The 26,692-nt window shown below is 39.3% G+C and overlaps 5 protein-coding genes across 5 annotated transcripts; 1 reads left to right on the forward strand and 4 right to left on the reverse strand.

The window, feature by feature from the left end:
* Positions 1 to 2,370: 2,370 nt before the first annotated feature.
* LOC142960705 (organic solute transporter subunit alpha-like) lies at positions 2,371 to 4,988 on the reverse strand. The gene is made up of 8 exons (XM_076102680.1): positions 4,913 to 4,988; positions 4,454 to 4,605; positions 4,208 to 4,281; positions 3,645 to 3,803; positions 3,349 to 3,460; positions 3,116 to 3,262; positions 2,692 to 2,797; positions 2,371 to 2,531 (listed from the first exon to the last, which is right to left on the reverse strand). Exons 1-8 carry the CDS (start codon positions 4,986 to 4,988, stop codon positions 2,371 to 2,373), a joined length of 987 nt encoding a protein of 328 aa, XP_075958795.1.
* Positions 4,989 to 6,107: 1,119 nt separating this feature from the next.
* On the reverse strand, positions 6,108 to 13,067 carry LOC142960586 (palmitoyltransferase ZDHHC20-B-like). The gene is made up of 13 exons (XM_076102489.1): positions 12,902 to 13,067; positions 11,636 to 11,662; positions 11,460 to 11,554; positions 11,200 to 11,320; positions 10,662 to 10,731; positions 10,209 to 10,241; positions 9,961 to 10,081; positions 9,345 to 9,477; positions 9,129 to 9,255; positions 8,800 to 8,886; positions 8,613 to 8,692; positions 8,086 to 8,132; positions 6,108 to 8,003 (listed from the first exon to the last, which is right to left on the reverse strand). Exons 1-12 carry the CDS (start codon positions 13,065 to 13,067, stop codon positions 8,089 to 8,091), a joined length of 1,104 nt encoding a protein of 367 aa, XP_075958604.1. The 3' UTR covers positions 6,108 to 8,003; positions 8,086 to 8,088.
* Positions 13,068 to 14,340: 1,273 nt separating this feature from the next.
* On the reverse strand, positions 14,341 to 17,735 carry LOC142960305 (choline-phosphate cytidylyltransferase B-like). The gene is made up of 8 exons (XM_076102109.1): positions 17,655 to 17,735; positions 16,416 to 16,515; positions 15,961 to 16,077; positions 15,607 to 15,758; positions 15,417 to 15,495; positions 15,189 to 15,331; positions 14,882 to 15,070; positions 14,341 to 14,577 (listed from the first exon to the last, which is right to left on the reverse strand). The coding sequence occupies exons 1-8, from the start codon at positions 17,733 to 17,735 to the stop codon at positions 14,341 to 14,343; spliced, it is 1,098 nt and encodes a 365-aa protein (XP_075958224.1).
* A 1,929-nt stretch (positions 17,736 to 19,664) lies between these two features.
* lipia (lipase, member Ia) lies at positions 19,665 to 24,418 on the forward strand. The gene is made up of 10 exons (XM_076102108.1): positions 19,665 to 19,722; positions 20,873 to 21,243; positions 21,312 to 21,420; positions 21,948 to 22,049; positions 22,156 to 22,245; positions 22,361 to 22,528; positions 22,743 to 22,832; positions 23,821 to 23,929; positions 24,047 to 24,220; positions 24,334 to 24,418. The coding sequence occupies exons 1-10, from the start codon at positions 19,665 to 19,667 to the stop codon at positions 24,416 to 24,418; spliced, it is 1,356 nt and encodes a 451-aa protein (XP_075958223.1).
* Positions 24,419 to 24,972: 554 nt separating this feature from the next.
* Positions 24,973 to 26,475, reverse strand: LOC142960706 (uncharacterized). Its single transcript, XM_076102681.1, has 4 exons — positions 26,373 to 26,475; positions 26,072 to 26,271; positions 25,896 to 25,959; positions 24,973 to 25,719 (listed from the first exon to the last, which is right to left on the reverse strand). Exons 1-4 carry the CDS (start codon positions 26,469 to 26,471, stop codon positions 25,681 to 25,683), a joined length of 402 nt encoding a protein of 133 aa, XP_075958796.1. The 5' UTR covers positions 26,472 to 26,475; the 3' UTR covers positions 24,973 to 25,680.
* Positions 26,476 to 26,692: the final 217 nt, after the last annotated feature.

Raw genomic sequence — 26,692 nt, forward strand, 5'->3', positions numbered from 1 at the left:
TTGTCTGTATCCCTCCCTCTGTCTCTCTTTCCCATCCAGCCCTTTCTCCTCCACTTCTCCCTTGAAGGCCCCTCCCCTTTGCCTCCTTTCTTTTTTTTGCCTGGCTGCTCTCCCTGGTTGCCATAGCAACTGAGGGGGCTAAGCAGCTTTCGTCAGCAATGCGGAGCCAGAGGCTGTCATCAACACACCCTGAACACAGCTCTCCCCTCCTCTCTCTCTCTCTCTCTCTCTCTCTCTCTCTCTTCCTCTCCGTCTGATGACTCTGTTTACATAACAGCAGAGACAAATACTCCACTAATAGGTCCAAATTTTGAATTCTGAATGATCTGGCTTCACATAAACATCTCATCCAGATTAATGCGATGTACCTTTTTATGTGCAGCCTAATAATCATTTACTGGAACCGATTTACTTTTATTCACATCTAGTGTTTCACCCGAGTCTGTTAAACATGAATAAAATATTAGATTATCGGAATTTTATAAATAGCTATTGCAGTAGAGTGAAACCTTTTATAACATTCAAGTTTGGGTGATAAATAGCATATTAACCGATATGCCTCCGTACAATACTTTACTTTTCTCTCCTCAGTCTATCCACTATGCTACTGAATGATATTACTTTTTAAAAAAACATAATTTTAACAGATAGTAGAGAAAATTTAAAAACAAAATAAAAATGCAATGCATCCCGTGAAGCTTAACTGTTAATGTTTCGATGATATAATCAATTAGAAGTGATCAATCTTGTGGGAGGGCGTAAACTTTGGACAACCTTAACGGAGTCAACAGCAGTCCTGAAGACAAACAAGCCTTTGAGAATGACTAGATGATTGTAAATACATGATTAGATTCAGGAAAATGTAATCTTTCAGCTAAAAGCTATATTAAGTATGACAGTGTTAACATGATCTCTCTTATATTCTAGTTTTGCCAATATTATTATGTTTAAATTTTCATTTGAGCAATGTTTAGATTCAGTAAAAGGTGATACAAGATTTTTGAAAAACGTAACTTCAAATGCAATCCTCTTATTGATACAGTGCTTAAAACATTATTTATTTTTCACCTTTTCAGATGATTGATGTGACAAAACAAACAAAGAAATACAGATTACTTGAAAAGTTTGTCTGTGCTTGACACAGAAAATGTTAAATTACTTTGTTTATTCCTTTTAAAATAAGGAATTGTAAAATTTGTTATATTTATTGTTTTTATTTATTGTTATATTTATGTGAAGTTGTTGTTGAACTGAAAACAAATAATCAATCTAAATGAATCATGTGAGTTAAGTCGTGTTACTGGTTTGGGGTGGAACAAGCACGGCCTCTTGTGGTTGCTAAAGAAACAACACGTGGTACAGTTTGGCTGTAGATGGCTGTAAAATGAACACTGAGTCTGAAAATAAAGCTGCTGTCTCATGTATTTCCTGTCCCAAATAAGTCTGAGTAAGTGGGTCAGCAGTCTTTGAACAAATCTGGTTGTTTTCCACGCTGTGTTAACACACAATAGGCTGGATTCGTAGAGAACAAAGAACAAGGATTAAGTTTCCTCAATCAATTTTAGTAATAGTCTTTTTTTACAGTGACCAATACAAATACTTCCCTCTGCATGCTGCAGTGAACAAGAAATATATTTATTTATTGGTGCTTGAAACCTCAGTTTAATACATGCAGCCTGGACACTGTAATGAGTACACACATACAGACATAACAACTGAATAATGCGTCAGTATTTACTGCCCACTTTAGTACAAAATAATACATCAGATGTCAATTCAACTTCAACATCCACTCAAAAAAAATGTTGTTCTTCCGCACACAAGCATGACATGCATATATAAACTGTACAGCATGCGGTTACACCCTGTGAATTCTGCATTTAATCGTAAGTCTGTGTTCCTCTCCTCCATCCTAGTTACAGGCTGAAATGTCTCTACCAGTTCCAAAATAATTATTAAAGCTTAAAGGGATCGTTTGTCATAATGGGAAATATGCATATTTGCTTTCCTGCGGCGACTTGATGAGATTGACTCTCTGCGCAGTCAGTCCAATGAAAGTGAATACAATTAAATTTTTGATGCTCAAAACATTCAAACACACACCTCACTGTGGACAATCGTTAGGGGGATATTTCTGAGGCTAAAAGACTCCAGGTGAACCTTTAAGTTGTGTCTTCTACAGGATACAGATATTGACAAAAGTCAGTGAGTAGTGTGTGAAAAATAGAAAAGGTTTGAAAGTCACCAGAGTTGTGATGTTCTCTCCCCTTGCAGAATGAGGTAACATGGCTATTTGATGATCTCTTAGATGATATGATGCATAATTAAAGAGCAGTGTTGACTTTCACTCTTTCATCACTGTCTTCTTTTTTAGACGTCATGCTCCACGAGAGTAGTCTGCAGAGCGACTTCACCGTTCTTATCATTGTCATGAGCCTCAGAGGGAAGTTCGTCATATGTTCGACGGTACAAAGGCCGATTAACCAGAGTGATGATGAACATCTCCATGATCATCATCTGCTGACTTAGCACTGCAGGACAGAGAGAGAGAGAGAGAGAGAGAGAGAGAGAGAGAGAGAGAGAGAGAGAGAGAGAGAGAGAGAGAGAGAGAGAGAGAGAGAGAGAGAGAATCAGGGTTTCAGATGGATTATTTCACCTCACACTTGGCGGACATTCAGAGGTGTTTCTTACTGGAGCCACGAGCCTGAGAAGAGAAGGGAGGGGCACAGGCGATGGTCCCATCCAGGGCCAGGATGTTAATGATTGATGTCTGCAGCTGACTCAGGACAAGTATTAGCTAAGGAGAAAAACAATACTTGATCAGGTACATACTATACAGTGTACATGCAGTATCAGTATTTTTCACCAGGAGTTGGGTTTTATGGCACAAAACAAAGGGGATTGGTGTTAAAATCCTGTTGCTCTTTCAGTGTACTCTTTTGCTACATTGAATAGGATGAACACACTAGAAGGTATTGTTCCACCAGGCCCTCACTCACTCCTTTATTTGCCATTGTAAAAAGAATTGAGAAACGTGTACTAAAAGTTAAAAAAGGAAGATAAGCTAAATTGTCTTTTGAGATTGCAACATATGATATTGGTTGTATTGACTCACCTGGTAGAGGGCATACTTGGGTACAATTTTGATGTCGCGTAGAAAGCTGTTGGTGTTCATAAAGATGATGGCAACAGGCCAAAGGGAGATGATCGTGAGAATGCCAATAAATGGGTTAATCCAAATGGCTGTACCAGTGATCTCTAGCTGAAAAAGAAGCAAAGAGATATTTAAATTGCATGTCATGTTAATTACATTTTCATTGCAGGGAGAGAAGCATTCCAAACACTTACATCAGCGAGATCAAAGTTGCCGTTTGTCCACAACACAATGGAGAGGAGAGAGAGCACTGTCTTTAGGATTGCATACTGAAGAACACCCAACTTCAGGTAGAAAAACAATCGCCTGGATGATGAGAAATGTACACAATCATAAGACAATGTACATTCAACATAGAAAGAGTACACAATGCATGCAAATAAGAGCAGGATTAAATAACTATAAAAGTATGCAGTAAATAACAGAGGCCTCAGTTATTAGAACCAGAGCAGTGACACACAGACTGTATTTGAATAACAGGTATACATACCGTGACATGGGCACGCGGGGTAAACAGAGGCAGCAGCAGCAGCACGGTCCTGTGCGGATTTTGAAGGGTTTACCGGAAAACCGCTTCAGGAAAGCATCGGTGCCCCCAAACTCCTCGATAATCAGAACCAAGACCTTATACACCACCACTGCAAAATAACTACACGGAGAAGGAGAAGAGATTTAGGCCTGTTCATAGAGAGCAGGTAATAAATCTGAACAAGCACTCGTGGAGCTTTACGTTCACAGTGCGTGATGTTATGCCTGGCTGTGTCAAAGGCAAAAAGGATTCCTGTTATAACCTGGAAGTCGATGTCAAAGAAGATAACAGTAGTGGTGAGTGAGATGTAGCTACCGGTCACAGCTATTAGATAACAGACTTGGAAAAATACTTTTACTGTCAGAAAAGGAAGCAAGTACAGATAAGAGTGAACATCAAAAGGTACAGGTTCATATATATTTATATTTCAGCTTTTTAGAAATATCAGCGAAAGGAAGACTCTGCTGTATGTGAAAATACTTTTCCCTGAGTACTACTTTAGGTGTAGTTGAGAGAAAACGTACCAGTTAGACGTCATGTCAGTGAACATGACGGCCCTCGGGATCCACATCCCAAAACAAGACATGGTGGCAATGAGCTGAAACAGAGCAATACATCACGTGCATTAATTTAGATTTCATCTTGTTTTTCAAAGGGCCTCGCAGCCGAGAGCTTGAAACTTATTTCACAAATAAAGTGGTTGATATTGGATTGATTATTAGAATGAGCGGGTTTATTGTTATTTTATCAAAACTGGCCCGAATGCTTACTGGTGCTGCACCACTTATCCACATGAGGGTCGTCTTCTTGGGGTAGGGCAGTTTTTTATAAATATAGGCGCACTGCTCCAAGTACAGCAGCAGGGAGACGCAGGACATGAAGGTGAGCATGGCGTACAGGCACAATCCAAACGCATCTAGCTCTGATTGGAAACGGAGAGCAGGGGGGAGAGAGGGCATTATTTCATAGTACAGGACATATATACTGTATATATTTTACACTTTATGCGAAAGAAATACACACAAGCGGCACAAAACTGATTTTGCTTGGGTTAAATATGATATTATATTTTAAACAGAGGCAAATAAAAGAAGAACTCAATATCACGTGGTTCATTCAAGACACACAGCTGCACGCGTGACACTGCTGAGTGAGCTATTAATGTCATTAGCTCTCGTTGATAAGGAAACATTATCAGCAAGCAGGATGTGGTAATATGGGTCACTTACGCTTTATCACGTCCATGGCCAGCGGAGGCTCTTGTAAACAAGCTGGATCAATGGTGCTGTTGATAGTTTCCTCCATGGCATGCAGATATTCCTCTTAAAAAATACACTGAAGTTCAAACAGAAATGCCTTTTGATCGAACTCTGGTCTACTTAAATGATTGATCTCCCTTTAGCTTGCTGTGTCTGCCGGTGGATTCTAGTCGCAGATTGAACAGCAAGTGTACTTTAACCGAGAGGTGACTTTGAAGGAGTGAAGGTGGGATGACACCGTAGGAGTTTATGAGAACACCTCGTTATAGTCTCTCATTCATTCACAGACTTAAGTTGTAAGGGTGAGACCCATTGAGTCTGTCAGGAGACATGAACTTTGACAGGGTGTGTTGTTTCCTTCCCAGTAAATATAGGATATAAAAAAGATCAAGGAATTTCCTTCAAGCTCAAGCAATGAGAAATGTATGTATTTTATAATTATGTTTCAGTGCCATCAGTCCAACATACACTACATTACATTCTTTACATTCGTTTGTTATTATTTTGTCAGTTCTCTCTTCAAATCTACTGCTGAAGACTAATGTGTTGTGAGCGGCACTCTAATGCAGGCAGAACACACCTTGGGACATAAGGGTTGTTTATTCAGGTTTGACTGAAATAAACCTGTTTATTTCAATTTTCATTAGATGTTTTTGAAAGATTCACCTTTTACACAGAAATAATCAGTAAATGTCAGTTGGAGAGACAAATGAAACGGCATTCACTGTTGCAGAAACCGCCCTTCTTACACTTTGTTTGTGACCTATTGAGAATGTCAGTATGACGTCAAAGTGGGACACTAAACATAAATTAATAACAGAAAATTAAAGGTTTGATGATTAGAAAAAATAATTCTTACAAGGAAGCTATTACACGTTCAGAGGGTTTGCTTTTTCCAAAGTAAAGCACGAGTGAGAGGTGAATGGCACTGAGGTCATTCACCTTCTTCTGGCTTGCTGCCCAATCGTGTTCCTCGCTTATCATGTTCCTGTGACAGATAAAGTCAAGAAGCATGAAGTGCTTGTCTGAACAGGTCAGCAATACTTGTGTCTACTTGTGTCCTAACGGGAACATGAATATTTGTTCTAAATTGTATGGAAATTCATCCAATAGTTGTCGAGAAAGTTTACCATCAGCCAAAAATATCATCCAGCTGTGGCGCTGGAGGAAAAGTCGGTAAGAGTCATCCTCTGGGGATCATGAATGTCTGCACGAAATGTCAAGGAAGTCCATCTAATAGTTGTAGAGCTATTTCAGTCTGGATCAAAGTCGTGGCCCACATCAGCATCCTCTAAAAAATAAAGACGGAACCAGAAACATCTGTATATTGTGCATGACTTTTATGTTTAGAGTACAAATGAAGTTGTAACAATCAGTATTTGATCACAAATGCTCCATCGTCACATTTGCATCCCTTTTTTCGATTCCCACTACAAAAACATCCGATATAACCCCAATCTGATGACTTATTTTCAAGATTTTGAGGAACCCGGCAGAATCATGTGTCATATAAAACACATCTGGACAAATCCACACTGATTACGATCAACTGTTCTCCACAGTCCACCGAATTTTAATTCCTCTCGTTTGTTAGAAATCACAGCGCACCAGTGGTTAAAATGAAGACTCGCATATAGTTTCTTAATCATTTATTGTTACAGAACAATGGTCACCCTGCATGAACAATTTTGTCTCAAAGAATAATAAGTTATTTACAGGCCTAACTACAGTAGCAGCTCTAGCTGCTTGGGATTAAGCCAAGTTCAGTCAGTGAAGTTAGTAATTAAACTACTGTGAGAATGTGTCACATCTACACATTACTATTATTGTTTACTGGTCACTCAGGCAAACTACACACTGTGCATTCCATCATTTCCACTACAATGAATGTAACACAATGAAGCAGGTGCCGTGAGCACAGAGAGTAGCATGTGTGATGACGCTACTCTTTCATTACAGCTATATAAAGTCTACCTTATCTATCCTGGTCAAGGCTCACGGACATAGGATCCAATGTCCTTGAGTTTTACTGTAGTTTCATTTTGTGCTCCTACTTTCCAACATTTAAATGAAGCTTATTTAAATGTTTATTTATTTTATTTAAACTAGAAAAAAAAAAAAAGAATTTACTCATTGGCATTAAAACACAAGATTCAGTAAGTTAAAAAATACACACTGTCGCAAACATTATGAAAGTGAAAACATTCTGTGGAGCAGCACAATACGCATTAAAACAACTAATTAAATATAAATAAAATAACTCATTGCAATAAAATGAATACATTGAAAGACAATTCATTTATAAAAGCTTGAAAAGCAATGAAAATAGCAATCTCATTGACAAAAAAATACTCTCAAGTATTGGTGTTTGAAATGAGATGAAACCATTTTAAATAAGTTTAATATGATTTGGTCCTTACATTTTATTTAACAGTATAAAATTTGAAATGCAAAAAATAAATATCTTAAAAGTGTAAACAGAAAGCCCTTTGACTATTTTCAACCATGTAAACTGTATTATACCACCACTGACTGCTGCTCTTCATAATTGCACTGTGCTTGGAGTTTAAAACTCACACTGTTAAAACGTCATACTTTATAACGTTATACTTACTCGCTTTAGTGGCTCTCTTTTAGCTATTAACGCTGGATTAATACTGACAAAAGGCTGTTTCTCTAGTAGGAATGTATAATGTGATTAATTCATGAATATCAAACACAGACAATGTAGACATGGCTCAAGATGCAAAAAGCAGTCCCAGAGTTTTTCAGATGCAATAATAACAAAACATCATTTGAATGTCTATGGCTCAAAACAAAGACGAAACCTGTGAATCACCTCAGACTGGTGCAGTCCGCTGTCGAGGCCGCTGTACAGTCCCTGTTGACACGACAACAGTGTTGTTGTGGCACTGTTTTAAAGCACGCTGGATGAAGGACGGTCCATTTAAAGTACATAGAAAACATGCGTCTTGAGGCTGCACTGTCAAACTCAGAAGGAGGGTGGAGGACGGCTCCTGCAGAGGCGCTGATGCTCCCGGTTTAAGGCATCGTAGTCAGCCTGCAGCAACAGCCAAAGTACAAATAAAACACACGAGGACAAACCAGCAAAACTCTACAGTATTCACATCATGTTCACATACCGGCTACGGCTCGCACTCCATCGTCACCGAGGCTATCTGGCCTCCGTCTGAAAGTGGTGAGGACACAAGAGAGGTTTCAGGAACTGTTGAACAGTGGATTTTTGAGCAGGAAAGTAAATACAAAACATTTGAAGTAACTACAAGGAACTTTCACTTTGTGTTGATTTCGGGCCTTGTGTCTTAAAGATCAGCAGCTGCCAGACTCCCTTAAGAACACCTCTCATTGTACTGCAGCAGGGTCAGAGTCTGCTCTGCCTCAGCTGAAGGAATTTCTGGTGAACCTGAATTTTGTAAATCGTTTAATTTGATTTTGTGAGGAATCTGACCCCATGACAAGCATTCAGAGTAACTATATAGAAATAGCCAATACGCTTGCTGATGTTCTTATTTATTATTGTAGGTCGTATAGAGGCATCAGTATTGAATTAAGACTGTTTCATAACCACTTCAAAGTTCCTTGTATTAACGCAAACATATAGGCCACAATGCAACAAATGAAAACGTCAGAAGAGGCATCAACAACAAACCGTTCTTTTCTTTGCCGTTGTCCGCTGTGTGTTCAATATTGTTACCGAGCACACAAGGGTCGGCCTTCCCATCAGCAGGGCTGTAAGTAAAGTTGTACTACAGGTTAAAACCCAGGAAACAGAACTGAAAGGAAACGGATTCAATATTTGGAAAAAAAATTTAAAATTAAAAAATAACTATACTAGCCTTTTGCCATTTTGCTGGAGGACACTGTTTGCTTGTTCAGGATCTATGTGTACCAATCTGGTCACAAAGGAATGTCCATCTCCCAGACTAATAAAAAAAGAGAGAAAAACAGAATAAGTAAACATGTTAGCACTGGATGGATTCAGGGTGAATTGTACTTTTTGGTATTTACACCATTAAATTCTTACTTCAACACTAATGATAGAAATTAAGTTTATACATCCGCTACTTCAGACCCAAACCTAAGCACAGTGTAAACATACAGTAGCAGTGCCTATTTATGTGTATATCATTTTAACTGCAGGTATATCAGTTACAAATACACTCACCTTGAGAAAACAGGAAACATCCAGTACTTCGCTTGGTCTCCGAACACCTCCGCTGCATTTCGGCTAAAGCCTAGAGAAAACCCGTTCTTGTCTTGACTGTTTGTGAAGACAGGAGCCCGAAAAGCTTCTGAAATAGATGTAAAAAAAAAAAAAAAATAGTCTTTTAAAATGATGTAATAAAAAGTTTAAATAAATTGCATGTTCATTTATAGCTACCTATAGTGGTCCTGTTCTTTCCCACAAGCCACAGATGGTAGCTGAAAAGTGACAGGATGCTGATGAAGAACAGGGCAGCCACGAAAAACAGAAACAAGATGTGGAATTTGGCGTGCGTGTCAGGCAGCTGTTTCTTCAGAGGGGGGAGAAAAGAACAACAGTGTTAGTTTTTCAGTCTGTAAGAATATTTCCTGTTCCCATATAAATTCATCTAAACAGCAGTCTGCAGGAAAGTAGAAAAGCAAACATTTTATTCTTATTTTGTTGCCTCACTGCAACATTTATCTTAGTGCAAGTATTCTTTTGCTTTAACACAATACGCTCCTTCACTGTTGGGACTACATGACAAGAGCCATTGTCTCATGCAGAGCAGTATGCTGAAGAGGATCTCCTGATAAGTGATCACATGACACACTTGTGCACCACAACGACACACACAGTAAACAGGTCGATAACTTACAATGCAGCTTCAGACAGCTTCTCTGTAACAGAATGTAGAACTTATAAGTAAAATGGGCGTCAAAAGAGCCGACAACCACATTTAATAAACAGCGACCACAGCAAGCATCCATGCACAAGAGCCTGCCACTAAAATAGAGGAAGTTCCTGTACTTACTGTCCAGAATTTGATGAAATACTTGATGACTGTAGCACAAATGACTGCACAGTAGAGTGAGGCGTAGGCCAAGAACAGCACAAAGTACTTGTAGTTTGAGAATCCAACACAGTTATTCACCCTGAATGAAAACACGACAGAAACACGACACACAAAGAAAACTGATCATTTGCTGACAGACACCACGGCAAGCGACCCCCCATCATGATCATGATGGAATAAAAACAGGTTAGATGAGAAAAGCCTACCAGGGGCAGTGATGGTCCATTTTCAGCACACACCTTGAAGAAAGAGAAAAAGGAAAACATAGATCCTATTAGTACCAACTAGTAGATGTCAACAGACATTTTGATGAACCAAGTACCCAGAAAGACTTACAACGCACGAACAAATGTAGAAAATACATAGCGCCCAATATTTTAAGAAGAAATGTGAACTTATCTGTGTTTATGTTGTACTTTAAAAGAGCAAAAACATACTTTGTTTAACTATTTTATTGACTTATGTCTCAACAGAAACACAGTTCTCTTCACTTCCTGTTACCAGAAGCTTCAATGTTAGCAGCAGACAGAAATCATTTTTCAATGTTTGGGAACATAAAATCTAAATCAGTTTAAAAACATCGGCTCCTTCGGGGGAAACAGAAGAAGAAAAAGGTTGAGCCTTAAATTCTACAGCGTCTACACTTAGAAAACACTCACATCTCACAGGTCGAGCAGTGATGGCAGCGGTCAGGTTTGATAATCTGGCAGTGGTCGCAGTATCGAACAGCTATTTAGAGAAAATGAAATAAGAATTATTAAAAGTTCTGCTGCAACACTATTCCTGTTGTATGACAGGCAGTAGCATCACGGTGTATGTGAGGTTACCGACATCTAAACAAAACATTAAAAGTGTATTTTTCTACATTCACTTTTCCGTTGTTTAGAAATGTCCGGCCCTTTAAAAATCGTTCAACTACAAATTCACCATCTACATCTCATTAATCCTATAAGTTGAATAAAGGTTGATAGTGGTACTGTGTCTTTTTAAATGTAGCTGGGAAACGGAGTCGGTGAGATCATGATTGTTGTTCGGTAGATGAACCAGGTGTGGCCTGTGGAGATAACGAGGTGCACCTGAGTCAAATTAACCCTCCAGATACATGCAGCTCCAAAAACACAAGACAGAAAGCAACCGATGGGAGTTGAAATAGGAAACAAACAGCAGTCGGTTCTGCAGCTGCGGTGAAAGCCTCACCTCCTCCTGCCGTGCGCGTATACACGGGTAAATTCCTCGCCACCTTCTTCAGAATCTCTTGCTGCGTCTCGGCTCGCTCCTCTCTCTCGAACAGTTCCTTCTCCGCTCTGGGCAGACTGAACTATCAGGAGGAGGAAGGACTGGGAGTCAGAGACAGCCTAACGAATAACAATCTGTAATGGACTGGTTTTCTATACATGTATATTTACCACATCATAAACATGAAAATAGGTTGTGTGTTCATGGGATTCTTGGCTTACTGCTTTTGAGGCTCCGGCTGGTCTGGACCATATAGTTTTCCAGTAGGACCATATAAACATGGTGAGGAAAATGTGAAAGAGGACCAAATAGCTGACTGTTGAGAGAAGGAAAATGGTTAGAGTTGCATTTACGACGGCATCTCTGACAGTCTTTACTATGAATGATGATCACGTACTTCGTTCTGGATTATTTGGGATTGTATCTACAAAAAGCAAACAAAAAACATATTAGCAAGCAGTAATGAACGTCCAAAGAGTGCATGACTACACATCCCCCAACACACACACCACCCCTTTCTCACACCATGTGGCAGCAGCCTGGCACCACCAGCAGTGACCCCCCCAATAACAGAGAGCTTTGTTTAAGCAGCAGGGACGTCGCTGAGTTACAGACATAACTACAGTACTGCTGATAATGCAGATAATGGTATCATCAGTTCCAGGCTGGAACAAACCTACTGTGTGTGTGTGGTGTGGGGTGGGGGGGGGATACCATCAATATTCATATAAACTGCTTTCACACCTGCTTGTTGACAATGCACAGTTGTATGTAATTTCAAATCTCTTCGTCTGAAACAATAATTTGCCTCTATGTTCATGGCTGCATGTACTACTTATTACACATGTTTAGGTGAAGACGGTTTGGTAGCTTGTTCCTAAACAGTTGAACGGGAGGCCATTATCCTCCCATAGACATTGAATAACCTATGATGCATCATTCGGTTAAATTATAGCACAGGATTTTACAGCTGGCTTTTCAAGGTTTACCCATTATTGCTCTAACAACCATTTAGAATAATAATTCACCATCATTGTCATTTGTAAAATGTCAATTTGTGGTCAATATATATATATATATATACATAAACTCAAAATAAATACATGCTATTAAGGTGGTATGTATAAACAAACAGGATACAACAACAACTGTAAATTGTCATTTAAACATACGTGTAAAACAATGTACATAGTTTAAATTAGATTTTCAATCAGAGAGCTAACCTTTCCATTAATTTACAATACAGCTCCTATTATAACGGAAGGACAAAAACATCTGAGAAAGTTGTATTAATTCCAGTTGATTGACTTTAATATTGAATGTTATCCGGTGCATTACATTTATCATGATGAAGTTATTAATTATTCATTCATGATGACTGCACAAACTACTCTTTCCTGGAGTGGAATGGAAAAAGTTGCGCGATTACATTACCGTTATGCCGTCACGAAGAATAGCATGTCAACGGTTAATGTACCGTAATATTGTCCTGAGGTTTAAGCGCATGTTTGCACTCTGCAGCCTGCAGCCTGAGGGTGACTTTAAATCTCACTTTAACTAACGTAGCTTATCAAAGTTGGCAACCCTGGAACTGTCAACACAAGCAGATATCCGCCCCGCGATCGCTAAATAATTTTTTTTTTTTTTAAGTGATTGTACTTACAGACACAGAGCTCCACAACATACGCGTAATAAGACCAACCGACAACGAGGTTTATAAACAGCACAGGTACCCAGTTCAGAGCCCGTTGACAGCACCTCAGTACGTGATAGGGCGCCATCTTTAATCCGTGTGGAGGGACTTTAGCTGGCGGTGACGTCACGGCCATGGGGTTTTTATACGCTCGAGCCAAAGACGCTACAAGCGCGAGAGACTTAATTTAAGGCGCTGCGGACCATGCGCAGATGTGTTTGTATTTCTCGAGCCCCGCGTATGTAATTTGAATATAATGGTAACGCTGGAGTGATATGTTGTACTCACCAGTCTGCTCTGACGTGACTACAGGGACTATGAGAGACAAGGACAGACCAAAGTGTCCCTCTGTTATAAGTACTTTTAAACGTACCAACCAATGGTAACACACAAGTCAACCATCTTGTATTTAACTATCTTTGTTTGGCTGTGTAAATAAACTGTGTAAACTAAAATAGCCTATTTAATAGACTTTTATGTTAGAATTAAGAACATACTGAAGAGATTAAACAACTCAATTCATGGTCAATAGAAAATGTAGGCTACTACTTAAATTCAGTGACTTAAAGTATATACATTTAAAGCTTCACTAATTGAATATTTTGGCCACTTGGGGGGAGAAGAAATCCACAACAAGCTGAAAACTCAACATGTGTTATATTACCACCGGAGTAATGGGAAACGTGTTAGCACACAATTACCTGTACACATTATAATTCATATGGTATCATATGACCACTCGGATTGTGAATACAGCATCGCCATATCATTCCCTTTTATGTTGATATGGTAAACTTGTGACCAAACAGTTACTTATTTATACATCCAGCAGTTATGGAGCAACTTTTATTTTTTACAGACAGCTAAATAATGAGCTATAAATCTTTGTAAAGTCGAGGGGTGCTTCTGATTCATGTCATATTTCTCCGTTGGTTCATGAGCGACCCCTTTCACATTGTTTTCACATTGTTATTTAATACATTGATATTGTAAAAAAAAAAAAAAAGGATTATAAAGACCCAATGAAGAAGCATTTTGATTGTTTAAATTATCTTCAGCCACCTTCCAAACTTACAGGAAGCGTGTAACCATGTAAGACATTAAATGACAGGGACATGTGGGTTGATTATCACTCAATTAATATAACTTACTCAATCAGACTCCAAAAAAGACGAGTATATGTTATCTATTAAGCTATAGACATATCAAAGAGTAACAAATGACGAATGATGATTTGATATTTTTTTCCTTTTTCTTTCAGTGAAGAAACATGATGTACATTGTGATATATTGCACAATAAACCCGTATGAAGTATTTCCTTTTTATTTGTTCGTTTCAATTAACAGCTTCCATAGACAGAATATCCACCAGATTAATGACCAACAAAGTTAAACGAATCATGATGAGCTCATTGTACATTGTATGCAGAGGCAGCTTTAAGAGAGGAGCGTGTGGCCTTGCGTGTGGCCTTGCGTGAGCGTCTGGGGGAGGAAGGAAGGGAGATAGAGGAAGGGGATGCAGTGGCAGGTGAGGAGCCAGGAGAAACCGAGCGTCTTCTGGTGGGACTGCTGCTGGGGGATCCTCGGGGTGAAGAGTACGGTGACAGGGCCTGGATCATACGGCCACTGCGCTCCTGAATCGCATGCTAAACAAGGACAGTGACAGAAGAAAGTTTTAATGTGTGTTTTTGTACTCACTTTTAATCAAACTTCAGTTATTCCCCACATTACACGGAGTGCCTTTTATCCATAGATTATCCCCTTTTCTATGATTTTAAAGTGAATTTACAGATTTGCAATGGAGATGGAGACACCATCAGAAATACCACCTTTGTTGCCTTAAAGGAAAATGTGTAAGCAAAATATATCACTTCATCATCTATCAAAATAAAAGAAACGTCCCCCTAAAAAACAAACTGTTAATGTGGATTAATGTAAAAGTGAACATGCCCAGGCCCCATCAGGTCCAAAAAGCTCCAGGAAGTTGCTAATGAATTCTCGCGACTTCTCTTCCCACTTGTGGATGAGGTCTTGGCTCTTCTCTTCCACTCTGTAGACAAAGTGTTTGGACTTTTCCTCCACCGTACGGACCGTCTCTTTCATCTTGTCCACCTGTTCCTGGATCCGGTATTTCTTCTCCTGTCAGTAAAAGACAAAGCAAGTGCCCATCAGTACATTTGTGAGTTTGTTCTGTACTGTTTGTTTCAAAAACGTCAATATTCAGCTATTTAATTCAATTAAATATAATTTCACTGACACTAATGAACCCGACATTCAGTTCTCGTGCTGTGTAGCCTCTTTGCAGGTTGCGTCTGGCATAGATGTCATAGTCTCGGACAATACGAGTGATCAGATCAGATGTGGAGATGCCTTCTGTCCTCTCAGTGGCCACGAACATGCCTGACATTAAAACATAAGTCATTTAGTCAAGCGATATGAGAAATAACATGACTAAAAACCATAAAATGAGCATTCATGTCTTCACCTGCTTCCTTGATGTGCTTATAAACATCCTCTGATCCAGCAGAGGTGTAAGGGATGTCATCATGGGCCACAAAGTCAATCTGTGAGTGTAACATGTGTTCAGATTGATTGAACACCAGATACTGTTGTGTTTGTTGTCACTGTATGACATTGTGAGAGGCTGAGTTGCCTGTGACTGCGTGACCTGTGACCTTGTGTTTCTTGAGGAACTCTGTGGACAGGGACCAGGGAGCGTCCCGCATCACCTCGTCTACGTAACGGCAGTGCCTCAGGGCGTCGTAGCGTTCATCCTCGGTCATCACCGTGTAGCCCTTAAACTTGTGGGTGAGTTCGTCGCTGCAGACTAGAGACACACAGACAGAGTCTTAGACTTAGTATAAGCCGGAAGTAAGGATTCATCTTGAATCACTCAACTGGAAGATTTAGATCATTTACAGACCATTTTGTTCAAAGATTAAGATTAATATTCAGCTAATAAAGACCCATTTCATTTACACGCTGTTTAACTTTTCCCTGCATCAAAGGGTGTCGCATCCATACTTTACCTCCTACTATCAGGAAGGTGTTTGGGAACACATTTTTGGCCTGCATCAGGGCTCGAGCATGCCCCGAATGGAAAAGATCAAAGATACCATCAGCATAGACTCTCACCGGACGATGAGCTACAAGATAAGAAATATGAAAACACGTCTTTAAATAACATGAGATTATGCAACCTCATTTTCTTTGTACCATCATTTTTAGAGGTTTGCTGATGTGTTTACTGATTTTAATCTGTGGCTCTTTAGTCGAATGGCGTGTCACACATTCCTGGAGACAAAGATCATAATGAAACCAACCCTAATCAGTCAAATAACTGGCAGCAAAACAACATTATACTGAGGCTTAAATCATTTTTTACAGCTGATATCAGCTGATAACAACATGCTGAAGCTAGTCTTCCCTTATTCATTGCTGACATTAATTGGCAATGAAAGCAAAAAGTATTGAGAAGTGTTACCTGGTGTGCCTCTTCGTGCTTGGGCAATGGTCAACTTTTCATGGGGGATCTCTGATTCACAACCTGTAGTCTTGGCAAAAACAGCTGGCTCCCTCAGAGCCTGAATACAGAGAGAGAGAGAGAGAGAGAGAGAGAGAGAGAGGTTTGATCAAATGCTGTATTTTTCCAATTCATCCATCTTCTACACAACTTATCCTGTTCTACTTATCTCATTGTGAATTAAGTGACAGAAAATGTACAATCTAGACAAACTGCCATTATGTACATATATTCATATTTGCATTCACTTCTCAGAGTATTTGTAAAGTTTCCAGTTTGCTATTTATTTGTCGGTGTGGGAGGAACACCGACAGGTTTTTGCAGGTTTTCCACCCCTAGATCTGTTTTAAAAAAAAGATATCATCAATGACAGATAAGCTTTGATGATATCTTTCAGACAGATGTGAATCACCACTCTGAAGTAACAATGGACTTTGTGTTGTAGACACATTCAGTATACTCAGCTGTCTTTATCTGCTGTGTTTTAAGGTACTTTGAACTCTGATTCTGCTCAAATGCTTATTTTACCTGCTTATTAAAGTTAACTTTGAAATTATTATGATAATAATTTTAGCTCTCCATAATTTGTATATATTTGTCCCTTAGTCCCAATATTTAGCCCTCATTTCCCATTTCACTCCTTTAAGTAAGAAGTGCAGGTTTCCAAAAACAAAAATGTTAGATATTAATGTGCACATTATGCACTTAAATTCTATGAGTCACAATTGTTGATAAATTGAAAGCAATGAAAACTGATTATATGAAATCATAATATAGTACTTTAAGTTAAAGAATGACTTAATCTACCTTTCTTTATATTTTTAAATCATACCAAACAAGTGCTTACTTAATATAATAATCATGTATTGCTGCACTATATTGACGACATAAACATGAGTCATGGCAACATCCTCCCACCCAGCTAATCAGTTAACTCTCCACTCACAGGCACAAGTCAAATAAAAACAGAGGAAAAGTTTACTACTGTAATATTCAAAGCCTGTCACACAAAAACACAATACAAATCTGACTGATACACGCACTTGTACCTATGTTCTAATTTCATGTGTCTTCACCAAGTAATGTCCATTTAATACATCCAGAATCTCCTTTACAGGACTCTTAAGTTGTCATTTAATTATTATTTGAAGTGTAAATAGACACGGAGGACACATTAAATATTGACAGAACAGGACTTACCCTGTGAGGGCCTCCTCTTTGCCTCTGTGGGGCCTGCTGTTGCTGGACGTTGCTGCCTCGGCCTCGTCTCTTTCCAGCCATCCCGGATGTTCTGCTTCCTTGACTTCTAACGACGCCACCAATGCTCCCACCTGTCGCTCCTCTCTGCTGGCCTAACTAGTGCACACAGGGGACTTCTAAGCATGTGTGTGTGTGTGTTTTTAAGTGTACTTCCCATCGGCCTGCCGACCCTGATGACGGGAGAACGTGGTGAGCAAAGTTCAAGCCACTCCGGTGAAGGTATTCAGAAAGGCAGATTGCACTTGACATCAATATTGAGCTTGAAAGGACTTCTCTTTCTTCATGGTGGTAAAACGTAGGCTTGCAGCAACAGGGTAGTGTATGCAGTGTTACACTATTAGTAAACTATATAAACAGTCCAGCTGTGACACGTAGAGAATAGCGGCTGCTAATAATGTAACGTTTCGTGCAGAAAAATGCAAGATAAGACCAACTATGAATGTGAGTATGAGCCCAGAGCTTTCACATTGGCTCCCTCTGGGACCAAACACAGAGGGACAAAGCTGTCCCAAAGTAAAGATTTAGTCAACATCAACTGAGACCCAAGGACCAAGTGACACCATGAACCCTTACTTTTTTTCTATCAATTAGTTTGGAAAGTAAAAAAATACAATACTATAAAACACATGACCTACACACATATACATTAACATTATATACATATACATATAGAGATGCATTAATTTCAAGTAAACAAAAGATTGTGCAGGAGAGGTGGGAAGCTAAAATAAAGCTCGAACAAAAGCCTCTTCTAAAAACTCAAAGCAAGATAGACATTGAATAATGAGGCATGGAAATACTATGACAACTTCCAAACCTCTGAAGTGTTCATGACAGGTCATGGACAATCAATTGTGTGCTAATTCATATGCAGTGGATTGTGGGAAAATATTGGGGTTAAATTACGGAGTAGGATTTGTTGTGCAACATCTGGCAACTGTCAGTGGAGTCTACTGTCTCAAGGTGAACAGAGCCTGAGCCTGACTGGTTATTTTGGGGTGAGATATTCTCCTCTGCAACAGTGACACAGTCTTGGAAATGCCCAAAATATGTTTCACTTTCCCTCTGATTTCTTGCTCATGAATAAGGATGGACACAGTAAACAGAGACTGGGTTGTTGTTACAGATCAAATGATCAAGAGAGACACAAGAAACTCTCATAACCGGTTTGAGTACCTGGGAACCAGGAGTGACTTCCAAGGAATGTTTCACCTGCAACACAATGACCTGGGGCAAGGGGTGTGGTTATCCTCGTGAGAGCATGCAGGACGGGAGTATTGCTTTGCTGTACCACCTCTCACTTCCTGAAGTGAACACTGCCCAAATATGTGGAGGTACAAACGGAGGATGACCTGTAATGTTCTGGACCTTTAACCAGAACAGGAAATATTATCCTACGGCAAAGGTAAGACTCTGATAAGAGTTACATTTTATGCTCTCTGGTTGTTGTCAAATGTGTTCAGTTAAAATCTAAGGAAGACACTGAACACTCAGTAGACATGAGGTTTCTACTGCAGCAGAAGGAAGACCAGATTTCTGCAGATTTCAGTTTCGCTTATAATCACGATATCATTGGTTGAGATTATTCACTGGAGGTGGGTCTTAGAAAATCAGATGTTCAAGTTATCGTCTGGCACTAACAATATACTCAATCATACCATTGGAGGGTAAGTAGATGATCAACTAACCTCTTACCTTTGCTTTAGTCCGGTGAGATTTGCATTCAGAGCAAAAACAAAACAAAACTGCAGCCTGTGGTGAAAAATACAAAGTGTCAGAGAGCCACCTGAAGGGTTTGAACAGTATTCTCCCTGTGTTGTGGTGCCTGTTGTGTAATTTCTGTTCTCATTACTATGGGTCAAATGTTGTCTGACTGGTGTATTTTTATATATTTTTATGGTCTGACTGATAACTCTGCCTGCAGATCATTTACATGTGCTGGTGTAAAGCATGTTCCTGTGGCAATATCTGACACTGCTCCTGCCGATAACTGTTCAAATATGCAAAGGTAAAGCCCAAAGCTAACAACTTTGAAATGTAAATATATGTGGACAAACACACAGCCGTTATTGTCAATAAGTGTAAAGCAACTGTACTCCATAAGCAACATTTGAAGAACTAAAAACCAACACATTTCAGCAAATGGTTGTTACTGTGGTTTGCAAAGACCAATGGCACTGTACAAACATAAACGTGTCTCTCAGCTGATAGACATGCAGCCATGCGACGGTGATTACATGGAAAACCACATTTATTGTGTAACAGTTGCTGAGAACAGCTGATGGATTTTCTTAAACATGAAGCTACTCTTCCATCTCAGGAGAACTTTACATACTCGTTCATTTGAGTGCTGTTTTTTTTAGTCAATAATCAAATGGTTAAGACTGTTTTAAGCAAGAAAAGAAACAATCTAGATAACTCACATGCTGTAAAAATACAATAAAAAACTTTATCCTGTTGTAAACACACTTCATCGTTTAATTTGCTTAGCAGACTGTTAGCAGGAACAGAGAGGGATGTTTCTTTTTTGAACGTCTATTGGTTGTTTTGTTCTGTTATTATGAGCTTGATATTGATATGTTATCAGATTGTGTAATGCTACTGAATGAAGCAACACACATCACAGTCTTTCTTGATTTTGTGGTTGGTTTGTTACAAACTTTACTGTGATAATTTGAGCACAGTCAGCTACAAACCACCACGCCATGTGATTGATTGTGGATGATCTTACGATGTGTCATAACCATATCCTGCGCTATTCTAAGGCTCTGTGACGAGATGTGTCAGTGATCTACTTGATGTGAATTGTCTGCATTTTGCGTATTGGTCCACAAACCCGAACAAGTTGTATCACACATGTGTGAGTTCCAATGAGCTCAGTGTTGTTTCCCAGTTTAACTTGTTCATGACGTGTCTGGTGGGCGAAGCTTCGTTAGAATTCAGTTTCAACCTTGTGCCGCATTGAACACTCCCACACTGAGTCATAATGGGAATATGTCACTGATAATGCCAGGAACTTTGGATGATAAGTCACTAAAAATGTAGAAGGGTTTCAGGTCAAAATGGTCAATGTCTCTTGCAGGACATTCTTTTGTCATCCTCTCCTAACCAAATACACCTTTCTCTGCTCCTTCTGTTTTTCTCACCATCACTTCCAGCTCAGAGATGTGACGAATTTTCAGATCTAGATCTCAGTCACACGATCATTGGAACCAGCCTCAAGACCAGGTTGTTGCTATACACCAGGGATAATGGCACCTGTGGCACACTGGTGTCCCACACCGACCTGTCCGCACATCCCCAGTTTAACTTGTCCAGACCGACCACCTTCATCATTCATGGGTATCGGCCTACTGGATCTCCACCGAAGTGGATGCAGAAGTTCACGGAGCTGCTGCTGGCCAGGGCAGACCTCAATGTCATAGTGGTGGACTGGAACCACGGAGCTGCCAATCTCAATTATTTCAAGGCAGTGGAGAACACGCACAAGGCAGCCGACAACCTCACCGCGTTCATTGAAATGATGCAGGTATTTGACATTCTCTGTGACCACCTGATGTGTTGTGTGTAACAAGACTAATGGCCGATCTTTTTCAGAGGCACGGCGCCTCTCTGAGCTCCATCCACATGATCGGAGTCAGCCTTGGGGCTCATATATCAGGCTTCGTAGGCGCCAAACTGAATGGGTCGATTGGAAGAATTACAGGTAAGAGTGTGCACTTTCAAACTCTTTTTTTTTTTTCTCTCAGAACAATCTTTAAACAAACCCCTCAGATATAGGAAAGAGTAATTAGACAAGTGTATTTGGTAAGATTTTTTTTGTAAGTTGACATCTACATCAGTAGAAGAAATACTGCACATATTGTCACCACAATTTAATTAGTTACATAACTGACTTATCAGGTAATAAAAATTATAGTTGTTGGCACTTGTCTGAGGTGCTTATCAAGAATATTTCATTATAATTGTGACACTCAAATGAAGTTTAAGTCTTAAATTGCTAACATAACAAGCAACTAAGAACACAGAGTGGCAAAGTCCTTGCTGACAAAGACTTTGTCAGATGTTGGGAATGAAGGTTGAGTTGTTGAGTTGTAGCCACATATCATCGATTAGGTTTTGGCCATCTGAGCAGGGGTCACCATGAAAAACTCTACACAGATGTGATGAATCCACCAGAAATCCCTGTGGAGAGATTATCCTCTCTATCATCTAATGATGTGATGTTTGCAGGTCTGGATCCAGCTGGGCCTCAGTTCAGAGGCACCCTTCCAGAGGACCGCCTGGACCCCACAGACGCCCAGTTTGTCGATGTCCTGCACACAGACATAGATTGTCAGTTAAACTAAAAATACTGTATAATTTCTTCACTCAGTTATTTGCAATCGTTTTGAATTTGTTATATAAGTTATTCATATTAATCATGTCACGACTTACGCAGCCCTGGGCTTCAGAGAACCTCTGGGTCACATTGATTTCTATGCTAATGGTGGAGCGGACCAACCCGGCTGCCCGAGGACCATCCTTTCTGGTAAGGTCTGTAAAATAATGGTTGAAGTTGGATTTATAATCATGCACACAGGGATTTGTATTCTAAGAAATGGAACAAAGCTGTGTGGTAAGAATTCTGACTTACCCCTGTGCAGGAGGAGCCTATTTTAAATGCGACCATCAGAGGTCAGTGTTGCTCTTCTTCGACTCTTTCAATGGGACGTGTACCAGCAGGGCCTACCCCTGCACCTCCAACAAGGACTTCCTGGATGGTGACTGCATGAGCTGTGACCGCTTTGGTGCTGCTGGATGTCCTGTCTTTGGTTGGTGCTTTAATTATCGCTTCGTAATGAAGAACACACATTCAAAAATAAACATGTCCAACACTGTTATTTGAATCATTCAATGAAATAGATATAAACAATAAATAAATGCATCTTGAAGCATTCTAGATATTTATGGTCTAGATAAAAAAAAGTAATGTGATGGTCTTTCTACATGGGTGTGATCTGATGCAGCTGTTTCACTCAAATCCAGGGTACGATGTGACAAAGTGGAGAGATGTCCTGCTGACGCTGGGCCAAACAAAAACCTTCTTCACCACAAATACAGACCCTCCGTTCTGCAGTAAGTAACAGAACACTAATAATCATCATCATCATGCTTAAGAACTTCACCTCAGTACATCCACATATATTATTCATGTTTTAAGAGATTCACATTAAGCTGCATATCAAATATGAAAATGGTTAAAGTTGCAAATGTTTAACACTTCTCTAAAAGCAGACCTGGTCAGAGGATTTAAAGAAAAAAGTAAATAAAATGCAAAACAAGGCCAGCTAACAGAAATGTGTTTTATGTCTGAGATCCCTTCCTAACTAAAAGGAGTAAATCAAATCTAGCAGCTATCTTCCAAAGTCCAAGTCTTCTCAGTGTGAAAGCACCTCTTTGTTTCACCGGGCAGTGAGGGAATTTTGGAAGACTGATTTTTTTCTACCTCATACTGCCATTAGCTTCAGATGATCTCATTAGAAAGGGATCTCTTCATGACCTTAATAGGATGGATGATGTTTCAAATGTTCATGTGGGCCCCTGACTATTATTTTAACACACAGACACACACACACACACACACACACACACACACACACTCCTGTATGTACAGGTTTGATTTTCCTAATCATCTATCTTCCCTTCACACTGGAAATGCAGCATTAGTTTAGACATAATCAAAATACAATAGAATTTTGAACCGAAGTTTTAGTGGCATCTAGTGGTTTGTGGTAGGTTGCAATCAACTAAACTATGTTTTTTATTTTTACTAAATGCAAATTTGTCCCACATTAATGGCATTCAACTCTATTTGGAAAGCTGCACCTGCAACCACCTGTGGCTACATGTTAATGAGTATTAAATAAAAAATAATTCCAATTTCATCTGACAGTATATGTCATTCATGAGGATGATTTGAGCCAAAAAAAAGGTCATAAATGGTCTGCGATCAGTTCTGAAAGGAAGTGTATATATATACTACAGTAGTACATTAGTCCTTTTTAAAGACATGTTTATGTCTATAAAATATTTTTAAATGGATTTCTTATTTTTTTAATAACAGGGACAAACTACAGGGTGGAGGTGATGATATGGAACGGGGATTTACGTTTTGGATACATCACGATTAAACTTCACAGTAACGGTAAAGAAGCAGTGGCAACCATTGACCAGTGAGTCCTCACTTTATTTATCCTGAATTCTGTAGCAAATAATCCCGCATGACTTCTCTGTGTCCTCCTGTTGCTGCTTTCTCTCAGTAATGTCTCTCTTTTTTGTTTTTACATCAGTAAAGCATCAGAGTTCAAGAAGTACACAGAGACCACGTTGTTGGCCCAGTTTGACAAAGACATTCAGTCGGTGAAAGAAGTGTCTCTCAAATTCTCCACTGGGAATGCATTGAAGCCCAAATATAAGCTCCGTGTCCTCCGAATCCGTCTCACACATCTGGAACGCGAGGAGAGGTATGCAACACGAGGTTTATTAAAAATGTGTGATTTTTTTCGGAAATTTGATCTATTTGAAATTGAATTTGAAGTGTTTTCACTTTAGTAATGCTGACTCTGTCCTTTTATAGGCCTCTCTGTCGATACGACATCCTGCTGCAGCAGGACAAAGAGGTCTCCTTCAGGCCAGTTCCCTGTGAAGAGTCCAACTTCTGAGACCAAACTCGACACCATGTCAAACATTTTAAACTTTGCTGGTGCTGGCAGAGATTCGGCCGACTGTTTAGTCCCTCCGGGATTGTAAAAGAAACCCACAAAGACTGTAAAGAAAAAAAATTAACGTGGCTGCATTTTGATCTTTTCGGATCTAAAAATGAAATGTAATATACTTTATTATGTACATGTGTTTTTAAGAGAAAATATATAGTTTTTTGATTGAAAAAAAAACGTTATTTATTTGCATTTCATTTGTAAGGGGACTTGGACTTTTTGAATTGAAAAATAAATTCATCTCATAATGATTTATGATGACACGTTATCTCAGTAATGGATGTTGGGACTTCAACAACTAAAGCGATCCTAGTTTTAAAAAGAACACATTACTGAACTAATACTAATGAATGACTTTCTTTCCATAAAAAGTGCTGCACTTATGTTCTAGAGGACGTTTCCTCGATCACATATAACATCACTAGTTACTAATATTTATTTGTGTGTATGGATGCGTCCTTAATCATTAATAAAATCTCAAGTCAATAACCGGAAACATTTTTAATGAATTCCCCATCATCACTACATACTGACAAGCTTGGTCAATACATTGTTTGTACGATCAAAAGGCGAATTTACATTCTTGAAAATGAAATGCACCCAAAATAGGAAAGAAGCTTCATGTTTGTGCCTCCACATCACATTATTATAAACTAAAGATAGCTGATCAACTGCTGGCTCTCATTTTATATCCTCATATGTTTCACTGTCAAATGTTTTCCACACATTTGGACAACAGACAAATCATTGAAAACCAATTAATCAGCGATGATGTACGATACATATTCATGCCAACAGTCATGGGAAACAAAAAAAACAAACACATTTTTTCTCTTCATGAAAACCTCGAGACAACTTAGACAACATTTCCCCCACTACAGGATGCTGTAGATATTAAGAGTCCATCTACAGAGATATACAAAACAGTTTGAGGGTAAAACAGAGCAATGACCTGCTCATTTCCAGAGATAACGGTCAACAGATACTCTGCTCCCACGGTGCCTCATCGTTAAAACATTCAGCCCTTTTGGCCGACCCATTCACCACTCCAGAAATGTTCCACCCAGGCAAAAATGTTTTTCTAATAAATACAGTCAAAAAGGAGTAAGGAGTATTTTTCTAAAACTTAGAAAAATATAATTGATCAGATAAGTGTACAACAGGACCTTTAAGTGTGTCTTTGATAATGGAGACGTTCTCCACTCCACTCATTTAGACATGTGCTTCTTCATACGTTGAATCTCCATCTAGAACAAAACAAAACAAAAATCAAACAATGAGTGCAGTGGGCAAAAAAAGATGATCTAATAGTGTCACCTTAAAAGGTGCCAACAGCCACACTGCTTTTTATATATTATTCATAATAACATCGAAGAACAAAACAACATTCTCTTGAATTCCTTTGTTTCTTCTTGCGGTATACCTGCAAAGTCAAGCGAATCCTTTTCTCCTCATCGAGCTCATTCATCAGCAGTTTGATTTCTTTGCTGGAGCACAAGATTTAGTCAGATTAGTGCCAGAAGGGAGTGACGCAGTGAACTTAATGGGCCGAGGCAGGGCAGGTAAAAAGACACGAGATTACATTTTAAAAAGACATACTTGTGCTGAGTCTTCATTAGCTCAAACTGGTCCCTCAGGTCTCTCAGGTCTGTCTGCAGTTGTTCCAGGTTCGGTGGATGTCTGCTCGGCGGGCGGTCGGAGTTGAGGCCTGGAGGAGCTGCCTGATGTAGTACAGCAGAGAGAGCCTTTGGTAACAGGGAGGTGAAGGACTGCATGGGCACACTTTTGGGAGCTGCTGCCTGTGGAGAATAACCCAACATTACTGGCTGACAACATCAAATCTGAAATATTAAATTGTATTTAAAGTGCGCAACGCCTTGACTTTTTCTGTTACACTAACAGGCAGGGCAGACCCATTGGGACGTGTTTCCTGAGAGTTTTCTTGAGGTGTTGAAGAATCCGGCTCTTCACTCTGGTTTTCTTTTCTCTCCTCCATCATGAGTGTTACCTGTAAGTTAAGTCTAGTTTGAGACATCTGATAAGTAAGACATTTAAAGGGTACTTCACCCAATGTAAGTATGTAAAAAAACAAGTTTCAATCCAAGTACATTTTATTTATTAAACTAAAGTACTTTTTAACCCTGTTTTGAGTAAGGAGTTACACTGGATATCCTTCACTGCGGTGTGTGTGTGTGAGGCAGCTCAGAAAAGTTAAATTTA

This window comes from Anarhichas minor, unplaced genomic scaffold (assembly GCF_050575085.1).
Source record: "Anarhichas minor isolate MPS153535 unplaced genomic scaffold, ASM5057508v1 ptg000027l, whole genome shotgun sequence".
Taxonomy (NCBI): domain Eukaryota; kingdom Metazoa; phylum Chordata; class Actinopteri; order Perciformes; family Anarhichadidae; genus Anarhichas; species Anarhichas minor.

Coding starts and splice junctions, on each gene's coding strand:
- LOC142960705 (XM_076102680.1), bottom strand. CDS start 4,988: ATGGAGGAAACTATCAACAGCACCATTGATCCAGCTTGTTTACAAGAG. Junction 3,263..3,348: donor GCAACTTTGATCTCGCTGAT/GTAAGTGTTTGG, acceptor CTTCTTTTTCAG/CTAGAGATCACTGGTACAGC. Junction 2,798..3,115: donor CCAAGTATGCCCTCTACCAG/GTGAGTCAATAC, acceptor TTTTCTCCTTAG/CTAATACTTGTCCTGAGTCA.
- lipia (XM_076102108.1), top strand. CDS start 19,665: ATGTTCCTGTGGCAATATCTGACACTGCTCCTGCCGATAACTGTTCAA. Junction 19,723..20,872: donor AACTGTTCAAATATGCAAAG/GTAAAGCCCAAA, acceptor CATCACTTCCAG/CTCAGAGATGTGACGAATTT. Junction 22,050..22,155: donor CCTGCACACAGACATAGATT/GTCAGTTAAACT, acceptor CGACTTACGCAG/CCCTGGGCTTCAGAGAACCT.
- LOC142960586 (XM_076102489.1), bottom strand. CDS start 13,067: ATGGCCGTGACGTCACCGCCAGCTAAAGTCCCTCCACACGGATTAAAG. Junction 10,082..10,208: donor ATGGACCATCACTGCCCCTG/GTAGGCTTTTCT, acceptor GTTTTCATTCAG/GGTGAATAACTGTGTTGGAT. Junction 8,887..9,128: donor ATGTTTCCTGTTTTCTCAAG/GTGAGTGTATTT, acceptor TTTTTTTATTAG/TCTGGGAGATGGACATTCCT.
- LOC142960305 (XM_076102109.1), bottom strand. CDS start 17,735: ATGGCTGGAAAGAGACGAGGCCGAGGCAGCAACGTCCAGCAACAGCAG. Junction 16,516..17,654: donor AAAGAGGAGGCCCTCACAGG/GTAAGTCCTGTT, acceptor CTCTGTATTCAG/GCTCTGAGGGAGCCAGCTGT. Junction 15,071..15,188: donor TGAATGTCGGGTTCATTAGT/GTCAGTGAAATT, acceptor TTTTACTGACAG/GAGAAGAAATACCGGATCCA.
- LOC142960706 (XM_076102681.1), bottom strand. CDS start 26,471: ATGATGGAGGAGAGAAAAGAAAACCAGAGTGAAGAGCCGGATTCTTCA. Junction 25,960..26,071: donor CTAATGAAGACTCAGCACAA/GTATGTCTTTTT, acceptor CTTGTGCTCCAG/CAAAGAAATCAAACTGCTGA. Junction 25,720..25,895: donor GGATTCGCTTGACTTTGCAG/GTATACCGCAAG, acceptor GTTTTGTTCTAG/ATGGAGATTCAACGTATGAA.